At 36.4% G+C, this 26,414-nt stretch overlaps 3 protein-coding genes across 8 annotated transcripts in view; all 3 read right to left on the bottom strand.

Moving 5' to 3' along the window:
* The window catches only part of LOC121758878 (serine/threonine-protein kinase TOR-like), a 28,106-nt gene extending 15,713 nt beyond the window's left edge, over positions 1-12,393 (bottom strand). The window contains exons 1-14 of one of the 2 annotated variants that reach the window (XM_042154304.1): positions 11,800-12,393; positions 11,272-11,610; positions 11,117-11,191; positions 8,726-8,898; positions 5,440-5,538; positions 3,434-3,593; positions 3,210-3,353; positions 2,933-3,102; positions 2,646-2,850; positions 2,293-2,487; positions 1,549-1,701; positions 754-875; positions 509-608; positions 334-429 (exon numbers count right to left, since the gene is read on the bottom strand). In XM_042154304.1, coding sequence (XP_042010238.1) covers positions 334-429; positions 509-608; positions 754-875; positions 1,549-1,701; positions 2,293-2,487; positions 2,646-2,850; positions 2,933-3,102; positions 3,210-3,353; positions 3,434-3,593; positions 5,440-5,538; positions 8,726-8,898; positions 11,117-11,191; positions 11,272-11,610; positions 11,800-11,922 — 2,154 coding nt within the window. In that variant the 5' untranslated portion in view covers positions 11,923-12,393. The remainder of the gene's footprint in view (positions 1-333; positions 430-508; positions 609-753; positions 876-1,548; positions 1,702-2,292; positions 2,488-2,645; positions 2,851-2,932; positions 3,103-3,209; positions 3,354-3,433; positions 3,594-5,439; positions 5,539-8,725; positions 8,899-11,116; positions 11,192-11,271; positions 11,611-11,799) is intronic. The other variant, XM_042154303.1, reaches the window with a different exon arrangement.
* Positions 12,394-15,160: 2,767 nt separating this feature from the next.
* LOC121758885 (inositol-tetrakisphosphate 1-kinase 1-like) lies at positions 15,161-21,952 on the bottom strand. Of its 5 annotated transcripts, none has more exons than XM_042154308.1 (10): positions 21,515-21,952; positions 20,166-20,247; positions 19,057-19,089; positions 17,540-17,660; positions 17,227-17,319; positions 16,519-16,638; positions 16,255-16,431; positions 15,926-15,981; positions 15,744-15,828; positions 15,161-15,421 (listed from the first exon to the last, which is right to left on the bottom strand). In XM_042154308.1, the coding sequence occupies exons 1-10, from the start codon at positions 21,685-21,687 to the stop codon at positions 15,354-15,356; spliced, it is 1,008 nt and encodes a 335-aa protein (XP_042010242.1). In that variant the 5' UTR covers positions 21,688-21,952; the 3' UTR covers positions 15,161-15,353. The 5 variants fall into 5 exon arrangements, with proteins under 5 accessions (XP_042010242.1, XP_042010243.1, XP_042010245.1 ...); XM_042154309.1 differs by having other exon boundaries at positions 17,540-17,651; XM_042154311.1 differs by lacking the exon at positions 21,515-21,952 and adding an exon at positions 20,539-20,732.
* Positions 21,953-25,203: 3,251 nt separating this feature from the next.
* Positions 25,204-26,382, bottom strand: LOC121757870 (putative late blight resistance protein homolog R1A-10). Its single transcript, XM_042153338.1, has one exon. The coding sequence runs from the start codon at positions 26,380-26,382 to the stop codon at positions 25,204-25,206; it is 1,179 nt and encodes a 392-aa protein (XP_042009272.1).
* Between the last annotated feature and the right edge of the window lie 32 nt (positions 26,383-26,414).

Here is a 26,414-nt window from a genome sequence, read left to right as displayed (position 1 = left end):
GTAGTTGCACTCAGATAAAAATATTAGTTTCTGTTATTTCACATACACTTTTATGAAAGGGATATGAATATATTATCCACACAATACATACAAAGTAATTATCAGCCTAGAAAAAACATGAATCCATCAGAAATAGATGCAAGCTACTTTTGTGAGTCAATCTCAACCGGCTGATATTTAAGAAACTCAAATCCTTCAAGAAAAGAGGTTGTTAGATAAGAAGCACTATACTGCTGCTAGGCTTAGAGAAAATAAACATTCGGGAAGAAAACACTAAAGCAACTGATGAAACTATTTATTGTATATACAAGCAAAAATAAAGAGAATACCCACCACTCTAGCAAGATCTCCAACAGTTACCAGGACTCCGCTTATAATGCCATTATTAGCATTCACCCCAGTTCCTTCATTGAGTTTTGCAATAAGGGCCTAAAATTCCAATGAAATTATAAAAAAAACAGAAGCAAATCAATCAACAAACTGAATGGGACATAGTAGAATATCTAACCTTGTGTACTGGAGCAATATATGGGAGTATTAATCTCTCACAATTGCGAATTAAACACCCCAACAATTTTGCACTTTCTTCTCTACATTTGCTATCAGCACTGATAACAGCAGTAGCCTTATTAATGGCATGTGGTAAAAAAAATAAGGAGACAGGTAATCGGTACAACAGAAAGAAAGTTCAACTGGATCAGCAAGTAAACATAGAAGAGGTTATACTAAACATAAAAAAGTGTTCAACAATACCTTTGTTTTAGATATGTTAATAGTTGGATAAGATGGCGACGGAGTGCTGGAAGAACATATGCAGGATTTTTCTCAGACAGCCTTCCAGCCACTGAAATTGCAAATTCCCGAACTTCATAATCCTAACATAGAGTTAAGATGGAGCATGTCAAGAAGTTGACAAGAAAGACCAGAAAAATAGATGTAGATGCTCATTTAGACATCTTTCTCAACCCAAAATACCAAATATTCCTGCTTCAGCTATGGTTAATCTTCACTTTATCAGAACTTTTAAACAGGATGACTATGGTGAGGTCCTCAGTCCTCTCACTTCGAAAAAGGGTGCTCAATATGTGTGAGATCTAAATTTCAAGTAAAAGTCTGGAAGATTCCTAACATGGTGACTTGTCATAAAAAGAAAATAAGCAATTAAACAGTTGATTAATCATTCAGAATTATCCAAAGTTAATTAAACATCTAATCTACTTGAGGTTCTATAAACACCCTTTTACTGAAACATGAAAAGGCCAATCCTCAAGCAGCTCATTTCACATCTAAAGCATAAATTGATAAATCATACAGAGAGTACTCAAAGTCTTGTAAAAATTTTAAATGGCTCATGCCTACTCTAGCTTTAACGAAGAGGAAGTTTAGATTCTTTAGAACTAGGAATTAGGAGTACCAGATGCTACTTATTACTGATAAACTATAGAAAACCATTTCAAAAATCAGGAAGTTACAGAGGACAACTCCACCAGCTTAAGAGATGCCACCTTACAAGGAGATATCTAACTCTTCAAATCATTAGATAAATACCTCATCGTTCAAAGCAGCAAACACTGCAGTCAAACAATCAGCCTGTGCAAGAAAATCATCAAATTCTCCACCCTCGTGCAGAGAGGAAAATATAGATCGCCTAACAGCGACATCAGCATCAGCAACTGCTGCAATCAGAAGCTTTTCCACAATCTGCACTAGAAAATAGCATTAAAATCATATGAGAATACATGGCTGTTGTTTAATACAGCTCCCAATACACGGAAGTAGGAATACGTAATTTACTCAAGATGAAAATATGAAATGGCTGTGTTTTCTGTTAATATGTTGATTCAGCATGGTTAAAAAATCTGGCTTGCAAAGATTTGTTAATAAGAGTTCGTGATCAATAACAAAATAGAAAATGCAAGGGGCAGCATATTCCACGAACATGAATATATAGTTCTGTAAGTTTAAAAAGGAAAAAAGAATACTCCCTCCGTCCCTGAAAATTTGTCACTTAGTTCCATTTTTGTTCGTCCCCAAAAATTTGTCACCTTTCACTTTTTCTATTTTTGGTAGTGGACCCCATATTCCATTAACTCATTCTCAATCAAATTTTATTATAAAACTAATATATAAAGTAGGACCCACATCCCACTAACTTTTTCAGCCACTTTCTATTACATTTCTTAAAACCCGTGCTGGGTCAAATGATGACAAATTATTAGGGATGGAGGGAGTACAGTTACGCACATGCAAATTTACATAATGAAATTATGATAAATTTGGACAGGATCAAACCTCCTCAACAAGGCGGCGCCTTTTTCCACTGGCACGGCTTGTCCTACTAGAACTAAACTGGGCAGCGGAGATACCAGACAAAGAATTTGCCATTAATTTGCAACAACATAAAGCAGCATCTTTCCGTGTACCTCCATCCTCATCTTCCAAGTATACCACAACAGATTCTCTTGCAAACTCAAGAAGATCGTGACCCTAAAACAATAGCAGATCCATGTTTGTAAAGCAAGAACCAGGCAGATTAAGACCAACCCAATTACTTATCAATTTAATTGAGAGAGAGTTTATAAAGCAATTACAACAAGAAACACTCAGAGAACAAGAAAAGCACAGCAGGTGAAAGAAGAAACAACCTTAAAATTAAATCGGGCAAGAGTTTGTAAGGCAAGTTGAACAAGAGCAGAACCATTGGGTTCTGATACTTGTAAAGTAGCTGCTGAGCTACTGGTTCGACTAAGAGCAACAGAAGGCCTTGGCTGAACTTGTTGGTGTCGAGAAAGAACTCCTGAAATGCACTCAAGTAAGCGTACTTGAAGGGTTGGAAGCAAAGATGGAATACTGCAATATAAGAAAACTCATTTCAGATCTCCCGATTTACTAAAAGAGAAGATCAAGCACAACATAAGGTGTCTTGCTAGACCTGCCAGTTATGTTCTCAAGGGCTTCCACTAGGGTGGAAGACAACCCAACCGAAAACATCGCATCCAAGAGACTACGTACATGAGGCTCCATAGAAGGCCCCATGGATTTTGCAATATTTCCAACACATGCCAAAGCCTCCATGGACGGTCTCCCTCTGCGAGGAGCAATCTATAGAGAAATGCCATGTTAAATTGTATATGCTTGATATGCTTCATAGATACAGGGAATGCAGCTCCAATAGAACTTTTAAGATACTTAAAGGCCTTAACTCATACCGCATCACGTAAGTGAGATGTTATTGTCGGCAAATAATTGATGAGTTCCCCATCCAATGCACCAGCCATTTCTCCGAGGGCAATAAACCCACTGGCAGCTTCTGCAGGGATTTTGAGGACATGAAGAATATGCTTCATGCAAATCTGTTATAAATAAAAGTATAAGCCAGACTAATAAACTAAAAATGACTTGTACAAAGTTGTTTGCAGGAAAAATAACAGACCGTCAGATAGTTGGTTACAAAACGATCACGTAGGAAATGAGCAATTCTTGGAAGCAAAGAAGTTATGCTTAGACGAACAAGCCGATCCCGATGCTCTAAATATCGAAGAACAATTTCAGCAACTTCTCTGTATCTGGACATCATAAACTCGCCTGTATTTCTGCCAATTGGAAACAAAATGACTAAGGTATTTCTATTTAATTCCGAACAAGCACCCACAATAAAAGCAACTTCTATAATTTTACCTTAGTCAAGTACTCACTATTCACTAAGAAAAGTCTTAATTCACTAAAAAAGTCTTATTCACTAAGAAAAGTCAAATAATTATCATCATAAATGTTTATGAACATATCCAAATGCACTTGTAATTTGCTTTCACAGTCTATATCTTTCCATGAGAAAATACAGTGCCTACCAACTACACTGGCATCCACAACACTGTATAAAATATGAGGTCACATTCCTATGAACAAAAAGACATTAGGCACCTAGATGCTATGTTACTTATGTATAAAAATTTAACTGAAACACAAAGTACAAAATCAAAACTTAAAATAGAGCAAACAGCACTCAGAATAAATAAACGATATAAGTATTATAATTTACAAACCAACTGGCATTCCCACTGACAGCAGTGTATTGTAAACCATGTTGTTGTAAATCAAAAGGACATACAACTTGATTGTTCAAATAGAGAATGAAGAAATTTAAATTACTGTACAATATTTAAGCATGTGGTGCATAGCCAATTAAATGACCAAACATTTTCAAATCTAGCAAGATGTGTCAACATTTAAATCTAACAAAAACATGTACACAAAAGTGAAACAAACATAAAAGGCAATTAAGTATGATTAGAAGTTTATCATATGCATTGATTTAAAATATGTGAAAAAATGCATGTTCTTTTTTGCTTTTTTTGCAGGACCAAAATGAAAACTTCTTTAAATTATATATCTAGCATAGACGGACTAGGCCGCATGCATATAATTTAAGTTAATACACTATCATGTATAATACAGGTTTGTTTGATGCAAATTATACAATATAGTGTATATAAATAATATGTTATATGTATTAACTAGAAGTCCATGATACTAAAAATATTTTATTATTGGATAAATAATACTACCTCTGTCCCCCAATTATTGTCCCACTTTGACCCGGCACAGGTTTTAAAAAATATAATGGAAAGTGAGTTGAAAAAGTTAGTGGATTGTGGGTCCTACTTTTATATATTAGTTTTATAATAAAATGTGAGTAGGAATGAGTTAGTGGAATATGGGGTCCACTACCAAAAATGGTAAAAAGTGAAATGGGACAAACTTTGGGGGACGGACGGAAATGGAAAAATGGGACAAACTTTCGGGGACGGAGGTAGTAATAGTGTAATTCTGCTCAACCATGATATGAGTATTTGTGTCATTTTTACATAGAAATAATTGCACTATTTTCCTGATACCTTGAACAGTATTACAATAAATAGATTACACAATCAATATGACCTGTGTCCCTATTTGGTAATTAAACTGGCCAGTTGTGGAAAATTCATCCTTCCTATGGTTACATGGTTTCTACTTACATGTTTATTGATAGAGAGATTTTGGGATTATAAAAGTTGTAATGTACATTACACAGGGATTCTATGTTTAAGTGAGCTTGAAATCATGTAGAGACATGGGGAACTGAACAAAACTGAAGGCCAGCCCAAATGTAAGAACAGCATCAAGAAAAATAAACATGAAATGCTGTAGATGTTTAGCATATGCTGTAGATCAATAGGGCAAGAGAGAGATTAGCATATGTGATTACACGAGTTAGAAATACAACATGAAGGAGTTTGGGGAAGACCAACTTCAAAGAAACCATAACAACAAAAAGTATACGAAGATCGCAGGCCATGATGAAGCACAAACATGGCAAGAAGCAAGGAAATTCAAACATTCACAAGACATAAAAGCACAGACCTAGTTTCGGCAAACAACAAACTCATCATCTCTACCTACCTCAGCAGTTCCCCAACTGCAAGCAGAGAGCCATGTATGCTATGTATAGGGGCATTTCTTCCCAATCCATCTTGTGTAGCCTCAAACATACGATAATACCTGTCATTAGATTATTGAGCAAATGACAGTACCAACATAAAATCAGCTGAAAGCAATCGACAAGCAAAAAAAGCAGATAAAAACCTAAGAAACCAACGTATCTTTTCTTAGCGGAAGCTCTGTGAAAAAAGAGACAGTTTTCAAAACATGCATCATAATGTGAACAAGAGAAGGCCATAAATTAGATAGACTAACAAATTTTTGGAGAGTCACCAACAAAAGCAATTTACCAGTATACGTCTGGATTTGGTCACACATTATTTCATTATTTCTTAGCTTATGACTTTGCATGCCCTCGGTCGCCTATTTCTTTATAAATTATTATCTCAGTCAACACTTTCATCAATCAAGCCATATAACGGTTCCATAATGTCCATACAATGGTTTTGAACTAACAAAATATGCTTTCACATTGAGTCAAGAATCAAACTGAGCCTCATAATGTGATGTTCTACTTATCCTTCTATAAGAAAGCTATATATACATCTTACAGAGACAAAGGAAGGCCATGTTACTGTAACCAGTTATCATTAGACTGTTAATGTTTCAATGACTTTGTTGACAAATTTTCACTAATAAATCCATTCACAATAGCAGAAAAAATCAACAAAGTGCAGCAGGCAGTTTTGTAAGATAGAACCAGACAAATGTTCTCATATTACACTTTATACACAGAGTTCATGTCAACGCAAAGCTGTTAAATAGCGGCTATGGCAGTGATATGGCGCTATATCATATCGGTTAGTAATGAAAACGCCATCGCCACACCGATTTATGGCATTTTTCTGTATCGGCCGCCAGTGTTATTAATAGCGTATGGCGGCTTATGGCGGTCGGTCAAAAAACCGCCATAGGGATGAGGCGGTCGGCATGGCGGTATTATGGCGTAAATGGCGGTTGATAAATTAACAAATAAATAAAATATAATACATAACATAAGATGCAAAAAAATTAGAATAGTTATAGGAAAATTAGAAAATTAAATGGTGGAAGACAATAATTATGGAGACGCTTTCATCGAGCAAAATAGTTATAGGAAAAGAGAGAGAATTATACAGTGGAATTAATCCATGCATCGAGTAGAACAGTTATAAGAAAAGAGAGAGAATTAAATAGTGGAATTAATACAAACTGAGCATCCACAATAGTGGATTAGTGCCCGCCCTAGCCACAGGCTAGCGGCTAGGGCGGGCGTCTAGTCCACCATTGCAATCGGCTAACAGTAAGGACGAGTGCGGAGCGAACGAGGGGTTGGGCATGGACTAACAGGCTAGCCGATCGCTGACCGCCTATTTTGCGGCGAACAATAAGCTACCCGATTTATTTATTTGTTTTTATTATTTATACTCTATATTTACGACTCATTCCACTTCATTTTTTTAATATTTGATAAACACCAATAATTAAAATGAATTAAATCGTATTTGTCAATTTATTTGTTAGGCTAGGGCATTGGCTAGGCTATTGTTAGCCTATTGCTAGGCTGTTACTTGACTAGGACAGTGGCTAGGCTTTAGGAAGGGCATGATGATGTGGCAGGAAGAGTTTTTGGCTAAACTATGCTAGTCTGATGCTATTGTGGATGATCCAAGTAGTAGTACATAAAAATTTTCAGTTATCTTGAATCGTGAATGAAAATCTAGAATCTGGAGCCTTGTGCGTGTGGAGACTGGAGAGACGATAACTTGGATTGACATCAGCGGTTATGGTTTTGAAGCCAGAAACTCCCATAAACCCTATAAATAGACTGTTTATAATGGCCAATGGGCTAGGTTACATGTCATGTGGGCCGGGTAGTGGGGTAAGCGGGGTCGTTTTACAAGGCAAAAAGGCATCTCGACCGCCATGAAAGCCATATCCTGCCACGGCGCTTCGCGAATGGCGGCCGCCATTCAAAAAAGGGAGTAAACTGCCATATCACATGGTGGCGGTGGCGTTGAGCCTAGAAACTGCCACCGACATCCGCCACGGCGCCGCCATCTCCGCTTTTTAATAACACTGTCGGCCGCCATGCCCGCCACGGTTGTGGAGCCATAGCGCCATTATATCCCGCCATGGCGGTGTTTCCTGTAATTTTGACTTTTTTCTAATTTTGACTTTTTAATGGATTTTTTACTTTTTTATTGAATTTTGGTATAAACCCAAAATTGAACCGGCCCACCCAACCATTCTAACCCATTTTATTTTATAATTAGAATGAAAATGGATTAAACTTAAAATAGAAATTGAAACCCTAATTATAGTGATGAAGCAATGGATGCTGATGATAGTGATGAGTATAGAGGTGCCCACTGTTCCAAAACCGGAGGTTACGGTTAGCACCGCCGGTTCCGATTTTGGAAATTGCCGAACCGCGAGGGTGTTTCGCGGTTACAGTTCTTAAACATCGCGGTTACAGTTCTTAAACCGCCGGTTTCAGTTCTGAACCGGCGGTTTTTTTACGATTTTTCACGGTTCTGAATCGCCAGTTTTTGCTGGTGTATTGCAGTTCAGTTCCGGCTCGGTTTCGCGATTTTCTGGCGGTTTTTCACGGTTCCGATTTGGAACCGGCAGTTCCGGCACTGTTTCAGTTTGGAAATTTTCGAACCTTAACCGAACCACGGTTCTAAAATCGATGATTTCGGTTCGGAATCGTAACCGACAGTTATGATTTCGCGGTTAACTGTTGGAACCGTAAACCTTGGGCACCTCTAGTGATGAGGATGAACTAGAAGACTATGTTGAGCTTGATGATTGATGACTATTGAGTATTGCTTAGGATGACTTTATGTTTTGTTGAACTAAAGACTTTAATTATTAGACTTATATATAACTTTTTTATTTTGTTTTATTAATTGTTTAAATAGTTTTTTAATTTTGATGTTATATTTTTATTATTTTCTAATTTTCTGAACTATATATAAATATATAAATATTATTTTATTTATTTAATTAATGACCACCATATCCCGCCATACCGATACGCCATATCCCTGTGGCGGTTTTCGGGCGGACCGCCATAAGCCGCCATACTGCTTTGACAACATTGTGTCAACGTAATTAGAGAATTATAAAATTTCAATTTAGCATGGGAGAATGTGCATAACAGAAAACCAAATTTACAAAATAAAAAATAGCATCACAATAAATAGTTGCCAAAGCATAACACGAATAGTTGCACATAGCATTACACAAATAGCACAATTACCATTGGACTCGCCATCGTGTCTCACGCTTCTCAATGACACGAAGGCAAGCACGCAATGCTTCTACGGCACGCTCTCGAACATCCAGTTTTGGATCCCTCAGAGCAACCCATATGGCATCAACAAACTCCGGAACATGCACATTGAATACAGTTGAAGCATTTTCAGCCATTTCCTATGAGAACAATTGCAAACTTTTAATAGGTCTGAAGGCATAAAGTGAAAAACAACTTTAATGAGAAAAACTTCATGAAGAATGAGTTACTAGACAATTAAAAGAGCCTGTTCAAAAATAGTGATTGCTAAACTACCATGTGCATTTTCATTCTTCCCGAAAACAATAGCAATACTGATGGTCAAATGCAGGGTGGCAATTTTAACATGGCATAATAGCATGACATGATGGGCTTTTTGTGATCATGTTATTATTGTGTCTGCAAGCTGCATGACAGGGCACACTTATTCTGTCGTGTTGTGTAATTGTGTGGCTATCATATCGACACTTATTCAATAATAAAATATAAATATTTTATTATGAATTTTATGTATTTTGTAACTTTTAAAGGGTTTGATAATGGTCTTATCCTATAGTATACTGCTAATATTGTGTTTTGTCGTGCCATTTGGTATATAGTACTCCCTCCGTCCATGAAAAATAGTCTCATTTTGCCATTTATGGATGTCCACAAAAATTAGTCCCATTTCTAAAAATAGAAAGTTTCTTCTCATACTTTTCCACTTTTTCTCCTCTCGCTTATACTTTACCCACCTTTTCTCCTCCTCTCTCTTACTTTACCAATTTCTCATTAAAACTCGTGTCGTCCACAAATGAAACTATTTTTTTGGACGGAAGGAGTAATATTTTATTATTATTAAAATATATTTAGTGAAGTAATTTATTTTGTATCCTTGTGTATTGTGTCAACAGAAATTTCCGGGTTCATGTCAGGCATATCCTTATCATGTTATGTTCGTGCTTGGCCATTGTCTCATTACCGCATGGACACGAAACACAACATGGTAATACACATTGTCACCTAGTCAAAGGATTTAACAAGTGTAAATTTTTATATAAGACCCAGTACGGCTACAACTAAACGTCAACTTCAGCTAAAAATATCAGCACCAAACACATAATTATGGAAAATGTAAAAGTTCTTCAGTCATCCAAGCGCCCACATTCAACCATCCCGTTAGTTGGGCCACACACCACATTTTACCACAAGCCCTACACATCACTTAATAACCACAACTTAATTGAATATTCATTCTTTCTCTTCCATTATTCATGAGTATCATCTCTTTTTTATTCATTTCTTACTTCTTATTTTTATTATAGGAGTACATTATAATTAAATTGAAGAAACGCCTTGGGGAGCCGATGGGTAGGGAGATGGCGATTAGGCAGAAACCTTGGATGGGTGGCTCTGAACGCTGTAGTGTTTACATCAAATGAAAGAGTACTAAGATCAAAGCCTTGACAAAATAACATTAACATATCACGCCATTGGTTTAGGTTGTCGTTGCTATACATTGTGGAATTTTGTGTGAATGAAGATGATGAAGAAATTGACAGAGAAAATAGAGATAAAGATAATGAAAATGGTGAGGAAATGAAGTGGGTTTAAGGGGGTATTTATAGGAGGGGATAGAAGGGGTTGGGGTATTAAAAAAAGGGAAAATAACATTACCCATCGGCTAGTGAAGGGGAAATTAACTAAAATTCAAATTTTTCAAATTTTAAAAGTAAATGAATAATCAGCAAAAACTGAAGCCCGCTCACATGCCCAGCAAGCAACTGAGCGTCCTTCTCCATTAGGCCACGGAAGGGGAGGGCGCGTGGAGGATTGTTTGTCCCTCTTCGATCCACAGAGCACGCCACCCGCAACGCGTTCCACCGCGTCACATCCTACCGAGGCCCCACCTTCGCGCCGCCGATGCCCTTAGAGTTCAACCCTCCTAGGAATAAGGTTTTTTATACAACCTCTCCGACCAAACCTCACAGCATTTAACATCTCCAACAAACACATGAATAAAGACAAAAATAAAACTAGATTTTTTATAAAAAAACATTTTTAGGTTTTAGCTAACAAAGTTATGTTGTCTGTTAGTGAAATGAGCAATCTTGGCGATAAGGAATTAAGGAGTGATTTGGTTTCATTGTAAACATTATGGGTGGATCTTCTACTCGGACCTTTTTGTCTAGTTTACAACACAAAGCCAAGTATATTATACACGCATATATCTCCAAGTCCTTTCAATGTTCTTTCTTCCTAAGCTCACAAAAGCAAATGCAATTTATTCCTTTGGGGGGATGGGTGGAATTCCCACAAAATATCCACACAATCATAATAAAAGTTGTAAGCATCAACACATTGGTAGGTGGGACTTACTTTTAAAATTAAAACAGCAGCAAAACGGCGATATTCGACTCGATCACCACGAAGCCAATCCAATGCAATTCTAACCTGAGAAATACAGCAGCGACAAAAGGTTACAAAGAATCTGAGGTATTGTACCACTAATAGAAAAAAATAACTGAACATACCAGCCTCTCCACTTCATCAGCTGTCATTGCTCCACCTGCTCTTGCCAAGTGGCCCAAAACTTTACTAGCAATAACTAAAGTTTCAGGTTCACGCTTTGCCTCAAACGCAGTTCGCATGTAATTTGCGATTTTCCCCACTTTGACTGCATTCTCCCCGATTTCCACATCTATTAGCTCATCAATGGCCCTCAAAGCACCCAAATTTTCAGCAACATCATTGCTGTCTAGAAGTCCAGTAAGCCGATCGTACAGCTGATCCATAAAACGTGAAAACGCTTCACCACTGAGATCACGAGCTTGCTCTTCGACATATCTTCTCAGTGCCGGAGCAGCTCCATCCTATTAGACACTCCATTCATCAAGATGTACAATCGAATTTACAAATTTGCAAGTAGTAAAAACTAAAAAGACAAATTAAACAATTTAATGTGCATTAAAGTAAAATCAGCAACCAGCTTCTGCTATCTGTAGAATTCACACCATATAGCTAGCTACTTTCAAACATGACAGTGAGTAGATTTTTCATACCTTTGGATTGCCGCGGACGGACAGGTCAGCAAGCACTCGGTTAAGAGCGTCGAGGTTGTTAGCTCCGGTGGCAGCCGCTGGACCAATGTAGCGACTTGACTGTGCTGTCGTTGCGAGAGCCATCCTAAATATACCTGTGCAAGCAAGCAAGCTCCAATGGCAAAAATCTCAAAACCCTAACCCCAATCTCGACTGCATTAGAGTACGCTGCTGCAGATATGTGTACAATTTGCGATTATTTACAGCGGGTGAGGTCTGCAACCAAAATCGCTCTCTACAGCTCGGCGGCGAACGGAATCCTGATAGAAAACTAACGAAAATCCTGTATCTGTGTCACAATCAGGCTTTCGAGATTGAAGATCAAGTGGATACAGGAAGTGATTTGGTTAGCGAGAAAGCAGGTAGCGGCCTTCTTCAATGGATTCACTCTCTAACCACAGCCAAAACCCTCCTCTTCTGGTAGGATTCCGATTCCCCTATGCTAATATTTCTCGTTTATTTTGCCTATTATTTGCGGAAATTCCTACTTTCTCACAAAGAGCTTCTTTCTTAATTTAAAGAGATCTAGCATATCATTGATTTAATAACCCTATTATTTTGCTTTGGCAAGTTTTAATAGTCATATAGAATAAAGAAATGTACTCGCACTCTCTTTTTTTCTCTTTTAGTTTATTTTATCTTATGTATTGTGGCTACGTATATTGTACAAATTCCAAATTATTCAATACAGCAATGTCAACACAGCGTAAAATTTCAAGATCTTGATGTCAATACAATGTCAACACAATATCAACACAATGTCAACACGGTGTCAACCATTGACACTGTGTTAATATTTTCTATTGCTGTTATTTTATAATCTGTTGACATTTTTTAACGGACCTGATCATAGTTTGAAGTTTGTACACAATATTTAGAGTTTGTCTTTAATTACATTCCTTATACAATATAATTATTTCTATTTTTACAGACACACATACAAGGCGTTGTTTCGTCACTCTTCCAGTAATCTGGGGGTGTGGTGGTCATGGCAGAGGTATTGAGTCTGACATCGGGACAAGCCTCCTCCTAAGGCGGCAACTTGACCTGCGTTGAATCTGTCAGTAATCATCTTAGTATCTATATGTATATATTTAGGGTTGCATTATCCCAAGACGAACCCTTGTATACGTAATAAAGATTAATCATTAATCGAGCCATTTAATTATTGTCAATATATGTTTCCGCCAAACAATTTCATTAAATTAATTGGAAAATAATGTCCACTTAGCTTGCTTTAATAATGTCACAATGTGTATAATGGATCTACAGTTGATGGAAACTTCAAAAAAATCAGAATATCGAAACTCCAATAAAAGTTCCTTGTAATAGACTCTATCTGCCCATAATATGATTTTTCATTTGATAGAATATGAGTTCTCTTTTATATATTAATCTATTTATACATATATAAAATGGATTTTTGGAAAAAACAACATAAATGTCATTATGAATATTATGATGATATAAAATAAAAAGAATATTAATATTTACAATGCATCGTCAAGTCACTATTTATGGACGATGCATAAACTTTTGTTTCATTCTTCTTTCCAATTCAATCGTTTCTTCAATTAGACGTTTTTTCATCAACCAAAAAGACTTTTAATTAAATACATACATATCACCACTAATAATATATAAACAGACATGTATGTACATATTCTCACCCTGAAAGTGGAGATCTTCATATATGAAGGAAATTCAAATCCAGTAACCCAAAATTAAAATGGAAATACAGAAGATGAAGCGTGAAGAAGATGAGGGTGGCGACTATGGGATATGTTTTGGTCGACAACAGGCTGGCAGCGGCGGTAGCGTCCAAAACAACCAACTACTAGACGGAAATCGTTATTGAAAATGGAAAAGGAATGAAGCGCATAGTGAGAGGCTAAAGTCATCACGCGAATAAAAGAAGACGATGAATATGGTGAAAAGGACGATGAATATGGGAGAAAAAATTATACGTATTATTACATTTTAGGGTATACAGTTAATCCTATAATCAATAATTTTATATAACATCAAATTTATTATAAAATTAATTATTAATGCGTTTTACCTACATTATTTCTTGTGTAAAAATGGTACTTGATTTTTTATTTAATTATTATAATTTTGATATTTATCTTTTATTTTGATTTTATATATTCTATTTATCAACTAAATTAATGTAATTTAATGTTAATAATTTTTTTTATGCAAAGAACATACTGAGTTTAAAAGTTTGTAAAAAAGTTGAATCGCTTTTTAAATTATCATGCTATAAACTTAAAGTAGTGATAAATGTTAAAATAGTCAAAACAAATCAGTTAAAAGTTAATAAGAATATAACGATATTTTACATCGAAGCATACTGTAAAAACTAAAAAAATATAACCTTAGCTCACTATACTTAAATAAATAAATATAAATTAATAATAAACTAAATATTTTATGCTATGTTTTTGTTTTTCTCCGTATCCTTGCTTGTTCTTCTTCCTCGCGCAACATGTTAGATTTTTTCCACTTCTTTTACGTTTCAGTATACCATTTCAACAACTAAATATTATGAAAACGTTTCAGTATACCATTTCCGCTTCTTTTATGTAGTTATTCTTTTACGTTTCAGTATATCTTTTTTCCCGCTTCCTCGCGCAAAGAGAATTCAACAAAGAATATTATGAAAAAACGATAAGAATATAAAGATTAAAATCTATGTAATGACATATTTATAGTAAAAGAATAAAAGTCTCTTCCAGAACTTTGCACTTCGTCAACTTAAATTTAAAAATTGATTAGCTGCCAAAGTTTTATAGGATACGAATTTTGTTCTTAAAATGCGGGTAATATTAATGGTGAGAATTTAAATGTTGAATCCTTCCCCCTCTTTGCGGGCTAATGCGTATCTCAACTCCCTCTTTGCGGGCTAATGCGTATCTTAATTGAATACCCCTCATAATACTGTCGACCGAAATGTGGGGGACCCTTGTTGGGGTTTCAACTTTCTGCAAGAATTTAAATGTTGAATCATATGCATTTAATCAAGTTAATTTTGGAAAGTATGATAAGTTAGTCGAATACGCTACCTATGTACGTATTTACCAGTTATAATAAAAATAAAATAAGACACTTAATATTTGATGAACTGAAATTGTAAATAGAGATTTATTGTGACACAGACAAATGCTACATAATAGACATTGGAAATTTAACTAATTTATAGTATATGTATTTTTCAAGAAAATTGACAACTTATTAATCTAAATAAACATGAATTTGATTCTACAAAAAAACTGTAACAGCAAAGTAACAATTTAGTTATAATAAACTTGGAAGAAACTAATAGAACCCCCATATGATATCAAAATTAGCACCACGGAGAAATATTCGTGAAAAAAGTGTAAAAAAAGAAGAGCACCCAAATTGTGGATGGGATGGCAAAATATATTGGTAACTAGCAATTCTGCTAGTAACAGAAACACATTTACAAGCAGATACACAATTTACCATGTATGTGTATGTATACTCTCTAGCTAGCTTTGCACAAGGCTAACAAGAAAATCTGTGAATATTTGTTCGTAGTCCGGCATTTTTCCATACCCTGCAACGATCAAACCTCAGCACCAAGACGTGAACACTAGCGCGATTCAGAAAGAGAATAGTACAAGGTTAAAAGTAATGAATGAGCAGTTTGCTGTTTCAACTTGTTTACTCTATTTCACTAATGGAGTTGGCTGTTTTCACGCTCCGGTGATGCAGATGACACGAGAAGAGATGAAAATGGTGAATAGCATGAATTAGGCGACTGCCAACATATTTGACTCGTGTAGCAAAACTTATCTAAGGGGTTGAATGGGGAGCAACATATACATGCTGTAATGTCCACATCAAGACGCATAATTCAGAAATTAACGAGCACTAACCAGGGAAGTAATTGATATCGATGATGTAATACAGATCTTTGGTCCCTTTCTGGCGAATGATATCCAAATTGAACAGCCGAAGTCCCTAATATTACCAAGCTCAGACAATCACTTATCTAATGTGCCAAGTCGATAGAACTACAGAATAGATGAAGCAAAATTTCAATGAAAATGGATTTTACCAGTCGATGGTGGAGCTCTTTTGCAAGCATCTCAAGCATAGGCTGCGGAGGAAGCTCTGCAGTAAATTAATTAACTATGTGAAATTAGATTGTGAGCTGTTACTCATTTCAACAAAAGAAATAGATGCAATCAGTATTAGTCTCACAAGACATAGGGACAAGGTTTCAAGCACCAAAGATTAAAACAAAAATGATTGTTTCATTGACCCTAGTTGATTTTTAGAATGAGTAGTAAACTTTTGCGTGGCAGAATAGAAGAGCAATGAAAGAAAGAGCTCCACTCACGCAGGATGTGGAATTGTAATATCTGCAAGTACAATCAAACTTACCAGCAACAGCAGGATCCAGATCCACATCATCTGCAGAAGAATCAGCACCAGAAACCCTCGGGAAGCCGAACACCCCAGAATTTGTTGATATGTCCGTTTCACTTAAATCAGGCAGAGAGAAACGCCTGACAACTTTAATAGACTCACCAACAATAAAAACTTTAAAGAGGACACCACCTACCATTGAGAGTAACATATCAGTAATTCAAATTTAATAAGCAATAGCTGAAAGAAGGACAGAAGATGACAACAAACTTCCCATACTGTGATTAATGAATTCCTGCAAAACCATCGGAGCTTCCAGTTCGGATAGGGAAATATGATCGTATGCAAGGAAAAGCGCATGAGACTTTACACTTCCATCCACTACGAGTGGTTTAACAACTGGAACAGCAGAACACGACATAGGTTATACGTCTCAGAGAGAACGAAACAACTAGCTTAACATATCAAAGAACCTGAATAATGAGTAAAATACGTCTTTTCATGGAAAGAGAAACACTGCCAAATTATTGTCACGTGCAATTTTTTAACTAGCTTATCACATTTCCACGATCATCTCTATTAGAATGGAGGCACGTTGGTACACATATGTCAGGGGAGAGAGAGCGTGTGCATGGGCTTTTAGGGTTAGGGTTTCCTACAGTATATAATAGAAGGATTGTAGCAGAGTGATCTATCTCTATAATATTTCTGTTCAGTTTGCATTCATCCGCCTTTACTCTATCAATATCTAGGTTATTTATTCAGTTCAATGAGATTCATCCAGAATGATAACACCAAAGAGTTACAAACTCTATACTTGGAGGTACAAAAGCATCATGAATTTTGTACACATTATACAACAGAACCAAAAACCACCCACATTCTGCCACTAATAGTAAGAGAAAAATAGGAGTCAAATGAATAATTTCATGCTTTATAAGAACAAGTTTAAACTGGTTTCTCCATCGAAAATGAAAATAAGGCTACCTAGGGGTACTGTTAATCCTGCTTTAACGACTTCATCTGGTACCGAAGTAGGGTTTTTTGAAATCACCAACTGCCGTGGAGTGCAAACCTTGCCTGCGACAATTATACCCAAAAGGCACCATGTATTTAATTTGAAGAAGATCAAATAGTCTGGAACTCATCTACCATAACCGACAAAGATAAGATTTGGTCGAGAAGACAAAAGACCCATTTTCGAATATAGCAAGGAGAGTGCAAGAAAAGGGCAGACTGAAGTATAAAAAACCATTTCATATAGTGACAAGAGTACTGTTTTGCTTGTGCATGAAATTACCATAAGATTCGGGCAATTTCAGGTCAGCAACCACCTCAAGCATTGATTGACGGTTGCGTAAATGCTGAATGGCCTCAGGAGGATCAACAACTGTCACCTCTGGATGTAATCTCTGATAATCCTTCAATGGAAAATATGAAATAGAATGAGACTGAAAGAAAGATGCTGCAGCATATAAAATAACTAGCTTTTCCAGCTAGGCTAAGAATTCATCCATGCTTGCATTCTCGGTTCTCCTACTTTGCTTGTTGTTCAATAGTTAATTCAGAATTAAGGCCTTTTAAGTTCAAGAATCAAGACTGACACGCAAGGATGGAACGTAAAGATTACTCTGTTTTAAAGCAACAAGCAAGGGAAGTGACATATTACTAAACATTAAACTACAATAGGTCTGTTCCATGAGAAACAGTTATAAGTTTCCTCTGTGTACCTTGAGTTTTATGGAGACTTGATTTGTTCCTATTGACTATACTTTATACACACATATCTTTCTTCTAATGTTTGGCTACAAATGAGAAACAAATTTCATTGAAACATGGCATGATATTCTAAATTTCCTTGGATCTCTCTCCAAAGCAAGAAAGATCACATGCAAGATTTTTCTTTTCCTTTGCTTGTAAGTGTAGACCTTAGTCAGCTACTGAGAGAAATGAATCTGAATTACTTCCACAAGAAAATACACAGGTCTTAGCTACTTCATGAGCCAAATTTTCAATTAGTCAACCACAGTAGCTCGTCCTCCAAGTCACCATTTTAGGTTTCAAGTAATCCAGTCCATTAAATCATTTCCGTTCTTGTTCAGGGAGATGCATGAAATGTTGATCTTCTATGCATTCTACAGAAATAAGGAAATATGTAATTATCTTTTGACAACATTACACATTAAAAAAGTGTTCTTTATCCTAATAGTCTTAGAGAGATCTTAGATTCCCTGAAGTCTGACAAAAAACCTAGAACTTTGTAATAAGATTATAAGGCTTCACAGAATGGCCAATCTAGCAACTCTACCAGTCAAATTAAAATATCCTGTAGCATAAAGGCTAACATTATTTAAAGTGAATGTGTAATTCTATCATTATTTCACCACCAAAACATTAGTAGAATTGGGAACACATGAAAACAAATGCAGAGTAGTATGAAGCCTTTGTTCATCATTTGCTTTTTTTTGTTTATGCTCACAGGGTGTTTTTTTATATATCTAATAACATTAAGTTCCAACTTGATTAAATTCTGGTACTCTCACAAGTAGTAAAGACTTCAAAAGTTACTGCCAACTAGGACAAGCTACTCAGGACATCAAAATCCCCTTGTTTACTCACTACAGCAAATGTTCATCAGACCTACACCTGCACAAGTATACTTGATCTAGAAAGTACAATCCTCACTTGTTTGATCCTCATGAATCACGACGAAGACTAAGTAGTTTATGGATTCATGGCATAGTTCTCACAGTAGAAATTCCACAGCAGCACTAGACCATTGGATTCATAAACCAATATAAAGTTGAGAGCACAAACCTCAATAACCTGGGACCAGTCCCTCCCTTCTAACTGAAATCAAAAAGTGCAATCAATCAATAAAGATGAGGGCAACTGTGAATGATAATATGCATTTTACATATTTTTTTGGGTTTGACACAAGCGTCATATTATAAGAAGGCAATTCATGATTACAGGGGCTATTGGCTTGACAAAATAAGTGCAAAATTTTTAAGGCAATTCATAATTGCTAGTCTTAGTAAATGAGATGTATATTAAAGTTAAATTCATTTGTCCTCCTATGGTTCTTTTAATTCATTATTACATTCTTTTCTCTCACATTGCAAAACCAAAAATAAATAAATACATAAAATACAAACTTTAATTCCTAATATTGAAGAGGTTGGTTCAAGTTGGTCAATACTTGAAATACTTGGTGTTAAAAAACTCGACATCAAGAAACTCGCCATCGTGAAGGATAATTAGTTTAATGCCAAGTAACAAAAATATATCCGAATTAGCCTTTTTGTACAAATAGATGCAGATCCCTGTAACAGAACTCGGGTAGAAAAATAAAAATGATGACTAGACAGATCCTTGGAAGTGTTCGTATCTAGGACCTGCCAAATGGGTCCATCCAACAAGGCAAGACGAAGTTAGCAATGATGAGAGAGAATATAGCAATAGACTTTTATTTGGACTTTGCGGTTACATACTAAGACATTCAGAGAATTTTGGCTAGTGCAGTGCCACTTGTAAATGAACAAGAAGAGGGCAGACAATCAGAAGTCGTGAGATTATTGAATCCAAAAACTATGGTTAAGTGTGAAAAGCTATAATGCATCCTTTCTGATCAGGCTATACTTTAAAATTTATTAGTTAATTGCTTAACAAAATATGTCAAGAAACAATCATTCATTCTTTTTAACCTTCATTTCCATTTATGCAAGCTAACCTCTGGATCCTGTTGGGCTCAGTTTCCACTATATATTTCAGTTGAAATGGTTTGGTGCAGAATTTCTTCCTAAAACGATGGTCAGAGGACTATCAATACCTATGTGTTAACATCTAAAATAGCAATACTGACATTGCATCTATTGTAGGAATTCAAACAATTAGCAAGCAAATATGACAGTAATAACTCAAACCTTGTGTAAAACAATATTGAATGGACCCTGCTCTGATAAAGCTCTTTTGAGATCAATTGGAACAAATTGAATGCCCTTATTTCTGCATTAGAAAATGCGACCCCTTAAGTGACCAGAAAAGTAGATTATACCTCATCAAAACATCTAAGGGGGTTTTCAGTAAATTAATGGAAAATTTATGGTTATCAAGATTCAAGCGATGTGGTGAACAAGTTGAAGTTAAGTGATAATCGATTGATAAACAAAAAAAGAATAGAATGAATAAGCAGGCATTTGGAGAATCACCAATCAAAACTGTAGCCTCATATTTCCAAGTTATTTGGTTGAGGATAAGTTAATAGCATAACATAGAAAATTATCAAATTATACTTGCATTTTAATGCAAATCAGGCAACTAAACGCCATGAAGGGGAAAAAACTAAATTAGGGAGGACTGGTCTTCAAAAGTTTTAGAACATATTTGGAGCCGAAACTGGAAAAGAAGATACTGCGCTCAAGTTTTAGCAGATCCCAGAAGAATTCCCAATCCACTAGATTACAGCCAAATACAATTCAAATGGTTTTGTTCGGATCTAGCCTGTATCAGCAATCACAGTGGGGCAGATGGAAATTTAGGCAATAAAATCAATAATTGATTTTTATGTCCATTTTTAGTTGTGCAAAATTAGACAAGTGGGGTTCACTAAACTAGTTCTTTGCAGTGGAGTACTAAATTCTTACAAGCAGCAGTAGGGACAAGCATTAAATACCAAATCTTCCATTGCAGTGGGAAAGCAACAGATGATTTTTTTTTGATAAAAAGCAGCAGATGATTTTAAATACCTAGGTCATAAAATAAGTTGACTGTAATCTTAAGAGAACATATAATGGAATATTCCTTCCAAAGAAGAATTTCACATGTATGATTCCTTCTGAAACCATATAGATTTAGATAAGTTAAACAAACAGTTCCAGAAAACCAGCCACTCAATAATGTGAATCCTTCATAATTATAATTATCAATCTTCCTTATAGAGAAAGAAAGGAAATGTACCAACCGAATCAAAATTAACCATTCCAAGAGAACAGAAATCGACTAAATCACTAATCTAGTCCATTCCCTTATTTGAAATCAAAATACATATTGCCAAGAACACCTCTGCATGCATCATGTTCTAAGATTAAATTGAAAAGAGTAAACATGTGTGAATTTGCATAATCAGCCAACGTAATCACAAAGAAGATAGAACTACGGAAATCAGCGAAAGATATGAAAAACCTAAAGAGAACGCAATGTAAAGCGATCGATGGATCATCGCATTTCTACAGACAAATCACGAGAAAATAAGAAAATAAATCCGGACGAGTACCGAGCTAAGCGGATAAACTTGGGCTTCAAAAAGCTCTTCTTCTTCTTCGAAGTGAATGCATAGCCCACTATAATACTCGCCGGCGCCGGCGGCGAGATTTCCGATGGCAGCGTCGATGCCTCTTCTCTCTCGTCATCCACGCATGAATACAGAATCGTCGCGTTCAATTTCATACTCAAATTACGCTTCACCAATCGAAGAAAAACACGAAACAAAACCGCTCCACTCAAAATTCCCCAAAGTCTGGAAGAAATTGAACCTTCTCGCCTTGTTAGTGGCCCTCTCTATACCCAAATCGTCGGTAAAATTTAAAAATCGCCAAATTCTTAATTAATCCGCAACTTCTTTTGTTGTTTGGGTGTGACAATGCTTTGAATAACCGAAAATACAGGATCAATGCGCGTAGGTGAAGAGCAAAACGCTACATATATGATTATATTGTGCGTGAATATATACAGATTCATGGGAAGAATGCATGTATACATATATTGTGAAGAACGGCAGCTGATTGAGCTGACATTTTTGTCCCTTAATGTATGGTGATTTGCAACATTGACCCCAGAAAATGTCAAATTTCATTTCACATCCAATACTTTATCAAATGCCGCCGTGTGAATAAAATAAAATAAACTACTCCACCAAATAACGCCATTGTTGGACTTCGTGATTTTTTTTATGATGTCTTTTTAATTGTATCTAAATATTAGTACTCATTTCATCCCAATTTAGATATGATTAAATGTATTATGAGCGAAAAAAGGTTTCACAACTAAATTGAATATATAATGAGTGGAATATGTAAGGAAGAGATCAAAATAAAGAACTCATCTCAAAACATTTAAGTGAAATAATCCATTTAATATATAAATCCATCATTAATTGCTCATACAACTAATATAAGACCAGTCTTGCACCTTTTAGTAGTTTCAGTCTTCAGTAATTGAGGTTTCAAAAGATCATTATTTGAACTCAATGTATGATGAAGTACTACTAAGTGAAAAGGTCCAAATTTGGTGGTTGTAAATAGGGTGGGTAGGTACGGTATACCTTACCGAAACCACTATACCGTATACCTTACCGTAAATACGGTATGCGAAAAAATCATACATTTACCTTACCAAAGTTTTCGGTATACCGAACTTAGAGTTTCAACATCAATTAAAATAGAAAATTAGAGTTTTTAGAATATTATTTATATTTTATAATTTAAAAAATAAATTAAATATAATTTATTCATAATTATATTTATATTTCACAATAGATTTTATAATTTAAAAATATATAAAATATATTTTATATATAATTGTGTTTATATTTTTGTGGTATATACCTTAGTTTACGGTATATACCTTAATTTACGGTATATACCGAATTTCGGTATGCAGCGGTATACCGCGGTATTTGAAAATCCATACCGTTACCTTACCGAAATTTTTCGGTAAGGTATCATACCGTACCGAAAGTCACGGTATACCAAAAATTCGGTATTTTCGATATTTTTTCGGTACGATAAGGCCGGTATTTCGGTATTTTTCCCCAGCCCTAGTTGTAAATTGGAAATAGAGCGGCTAAAATTAAATATTAGTGATACGTATACAGTAGCTTGTAAATTTTTGTTAACTAAATGTGATATGACACTTCGTATATCACAAAGCTTGATTTCTAGTATATAATTCAAATGAAAATAGTGAATAAGTTAGATTCTTTTAAAATGACATTTATAAAGTAGTATTAAATATATACCCCTATCATCAATGACGTATTCATATATACGTATTACTTTAAAATAATTAGAGCCTAATAGTGCTCTTAGACCATCCACAACGCGTCTCGCGCCGGGCTCGCGTCTCGTCTCGGAGAGACGAGACCCCCGCGAGACGCATTGCAGCGGCCATCTCGTCTCCAGCTCGCGACCGTCTCGTCGCGTAGCTCGTCTCGGAGAGACACGAGACGAGCTGTCTCGCCACGCGCCCGAGACACGTGGCACGTCCCCATGCGTGCGTGACGCCCACTCGCTGGCCCGCGAGTGGGCGTCGTCACTGATGACGCAATAATTCATTTTTTTTTAAAAAAAAATCGATTTTTAATAAAAAAAATTTTTTTTTTTTTCAAACGGTAATATTACCGTTAAATATTTATTTTCATTTTTTAAATTTTTAATTTTTTTACTCTATAAATAATTCTATTCCATACTCATTTCACACACAAACACACATCTATTCCTCTCAAATCCTCTCTATCACTCCAATTTCCATCTTCAATCAACTCAAACAAATGGATCCTTTTGAGCAAATGCGCCAATTAATGGAACAATCACTCGAAGAAGATCGACGACGAGAGGCGGAGGAAGCCGCACCACCCCCACGACGCTCCCGGAAGTACATCAATCGGAACCGGGAGGAAGCCGCCGCACGGTTAGTACGCGACTACTTCTGCGATAACCCGATTTGGGGAGATACCTATTTCCGTCGCCGTTTCCGCATGCGGAAACCGCTATTTCTCCACATAGCGAATACTTTGGCGGTCAGGGAGGAGTTCTTCCGAGAAGGGTTCGACCTTCGTGAAGACGTGCGGCAGGCCAGCGAACCCAAAGCAGGCTCTTTTTGCGCAGAAGCAGGAGGCTGCGCGCAAGGATGTGGAGAGGGCGTTCGGGGTTCTCCAAGCGCGCTTCAACATCATCAAAGCCCCGGCTCGTTCGTGGTTCATGGAGAGCATGGTCGACATCATGTATACGTGCATAATCTTGCACAACATGATTGTCCGAGACGAAGGACCCGATGCCGGAAATTGGTTCGACCCCGAATCCCTCGGAAGCTCAACCGCAAGTAGTCCGCCGCGAAGTGGAGCGCATCCATCTATACAAGAACGGTTGGCTATTCGGGCAAGGACACGCGACTCTAGCGCCCACACCCAACTCCAAGAGGATCTAATTGAGCACATTTGGGAAAACTTTGGCGGAGAAGATTAAATTATGTCATTTTTATTTTTTTAGAATTTTAATTATGTCTTCGTTTTTTTTAATGTTAAGTTGTAATATTGTTTTAATTTTAATAAAGTGTGTTTGTTTAAATTGAATTGAGTTTTAAAAAAATTATAAATTAAATTGAATGAATAGTAATTAAGAGACGGAGCGTTGCAGGTTCCGTCTCTTAGTTAAGAGATGGAGGAAAAAAGGACAGTGGGGCCCTCAAATAGTGCTCAAATAGTAGTTAAGAGACGGTTTAAGAGACGGTATAGAGACAGCGTTGTGGATGGCCTTATCCAATCATAACCTTTCGTTAATAACATCAACATAAGTAAAAAAGATTAAAATGGTGGAGCTGAAGCACTAGGACATTTTTATTAATAAAGGTGTTCCATTTTTACATCAAAGTCGCACTATACTTCAAAAATCTAAATTAAAAAATTTTAGCTGTCAAATTTGGTGGAATGATCAAGAAAGAGTTGGATTTTGGTGTTGATTTGAATAACGTTGTATTTGGTCTCCCAATTGATAGGAATGGAGTTTGTCACGGGTTGAGCTTTTGAAAAAAATTGCAACCGAACAACAGATAAGATTAGACATGATCTTAAATCATGGCAACCGAACGAGCTGAAAAACATCAAGTTTCATCTTATTTCACAACATTACTATAATCTTCTATACATAAAGCAGAAGAACATCTTCAACCTTTCGACAAAGCTGAGAATCACGATCTGAGTTTCCTGTCCTCCCACGAAGAATGGAAGCCGACACGAAGAAAACGACGTCCTTTTCTATCTTTTATCTGGTTAAAAAAAGCTTCTGCTAAAGGGTTGCTGTCAACTACTTCAACATCCTTGAAATAATAATCATAATCCCAATGGAACTCCTCCAAGTTGTAGCAATGTTTTATGCTGATATGCCTAAGCCTTGAGAAGCATCCACTTCCCACCTTCCATTCAACCAAATCCGTATCCTCGATCACGAGGGACCTAAGCCTTTGGAATTTGAAGTCGTCGACTTCCCACTTTGGGCCTCGGAAGGCATAGCATTTCAATTTCAGCACATGGAGCTTCGGCAACAAACCAACAGTATCCATATATTCCCAAGGATAGCACAGCCCGCTCAAATGCAACTTTACTAGGCTCGATGGGAACATCGAAACAGGGGCAGCAAACCCGGGCTCGGGTTTTAGCTCAGGATTCAGAACAATACATTTAAGTGATTTTAGTTTATCAAGACAAGAAATTTGATTCAAACGTTGAAAAGGTTCACCATCATCATCATCAGGCACCAACTCAATTAGGATACCAAGCTTTTCTAGATTGGAGATTTTCTGAAGAACCTCTATGGTACAGCTAGCAACGCTCACATCTAAAAGTGTTCGGAGGTTTTCCAAGAACGCGCCAGAACTAGTTTCTTGTAGGTCGCTTCCCATTATCTGTAGATGCTTTAGTTCTTGCATATCCCATATCTCTAGAGGCACATAAGATTGAGATGGATTCGATATAATGCTCAGATGGCGATGGATAATCAAGAACTGAAGGTTAAAGAGTTTGGACACGGAACCAGGGAGATCTCCAGTGTACGTAAGGGCAAGGTATCTCAACTGGACTAGTTCCAAAACTTCCGTTGGAAACTCATATAATCGGATCGAAAGAGCTTTGAGTACTCTGAGAAACCTCAAACCGAAGCCTAAGGGTACTGGATAGCGATGATACGGACCAACACATAGGAGAGAACGTGCAGTAATTGCACATTCATCTTCTAATGTGTCATACACATCTTTTATGCCCAACAAAACGTTGTTGTGGATGGAAAATCTCCGTCCACCTCCAAAACCTTCTCCAAGACCATAGGCACGGCTATTTAGGACACTGAAGAACTTGTTCTTGCGAACTTCCATCTTAGAAAAGTGCCATAGGGAAGAATGAAGGC

This window comes from Salvia splendens, chromosome 12 (genome assembly GCF_004379255.2).
Source record: "Salvia splendens isolate huo1 chromosome 12, SspV2, whole genome shotgun sequence".
Taxonomy (NCBI): domain Eukaryota; kingdom Viridiplantae; phylum Streptophyta; class Magnoliopsida; order Lamiales; family Lamiaceae; genus Salvia; species Salvia splendens.
The sequence above is the reverse complement of the archived record's forward strand: the minus strand, read 5'-3'. Positions and strand labels throughout refer to the sequence as shown.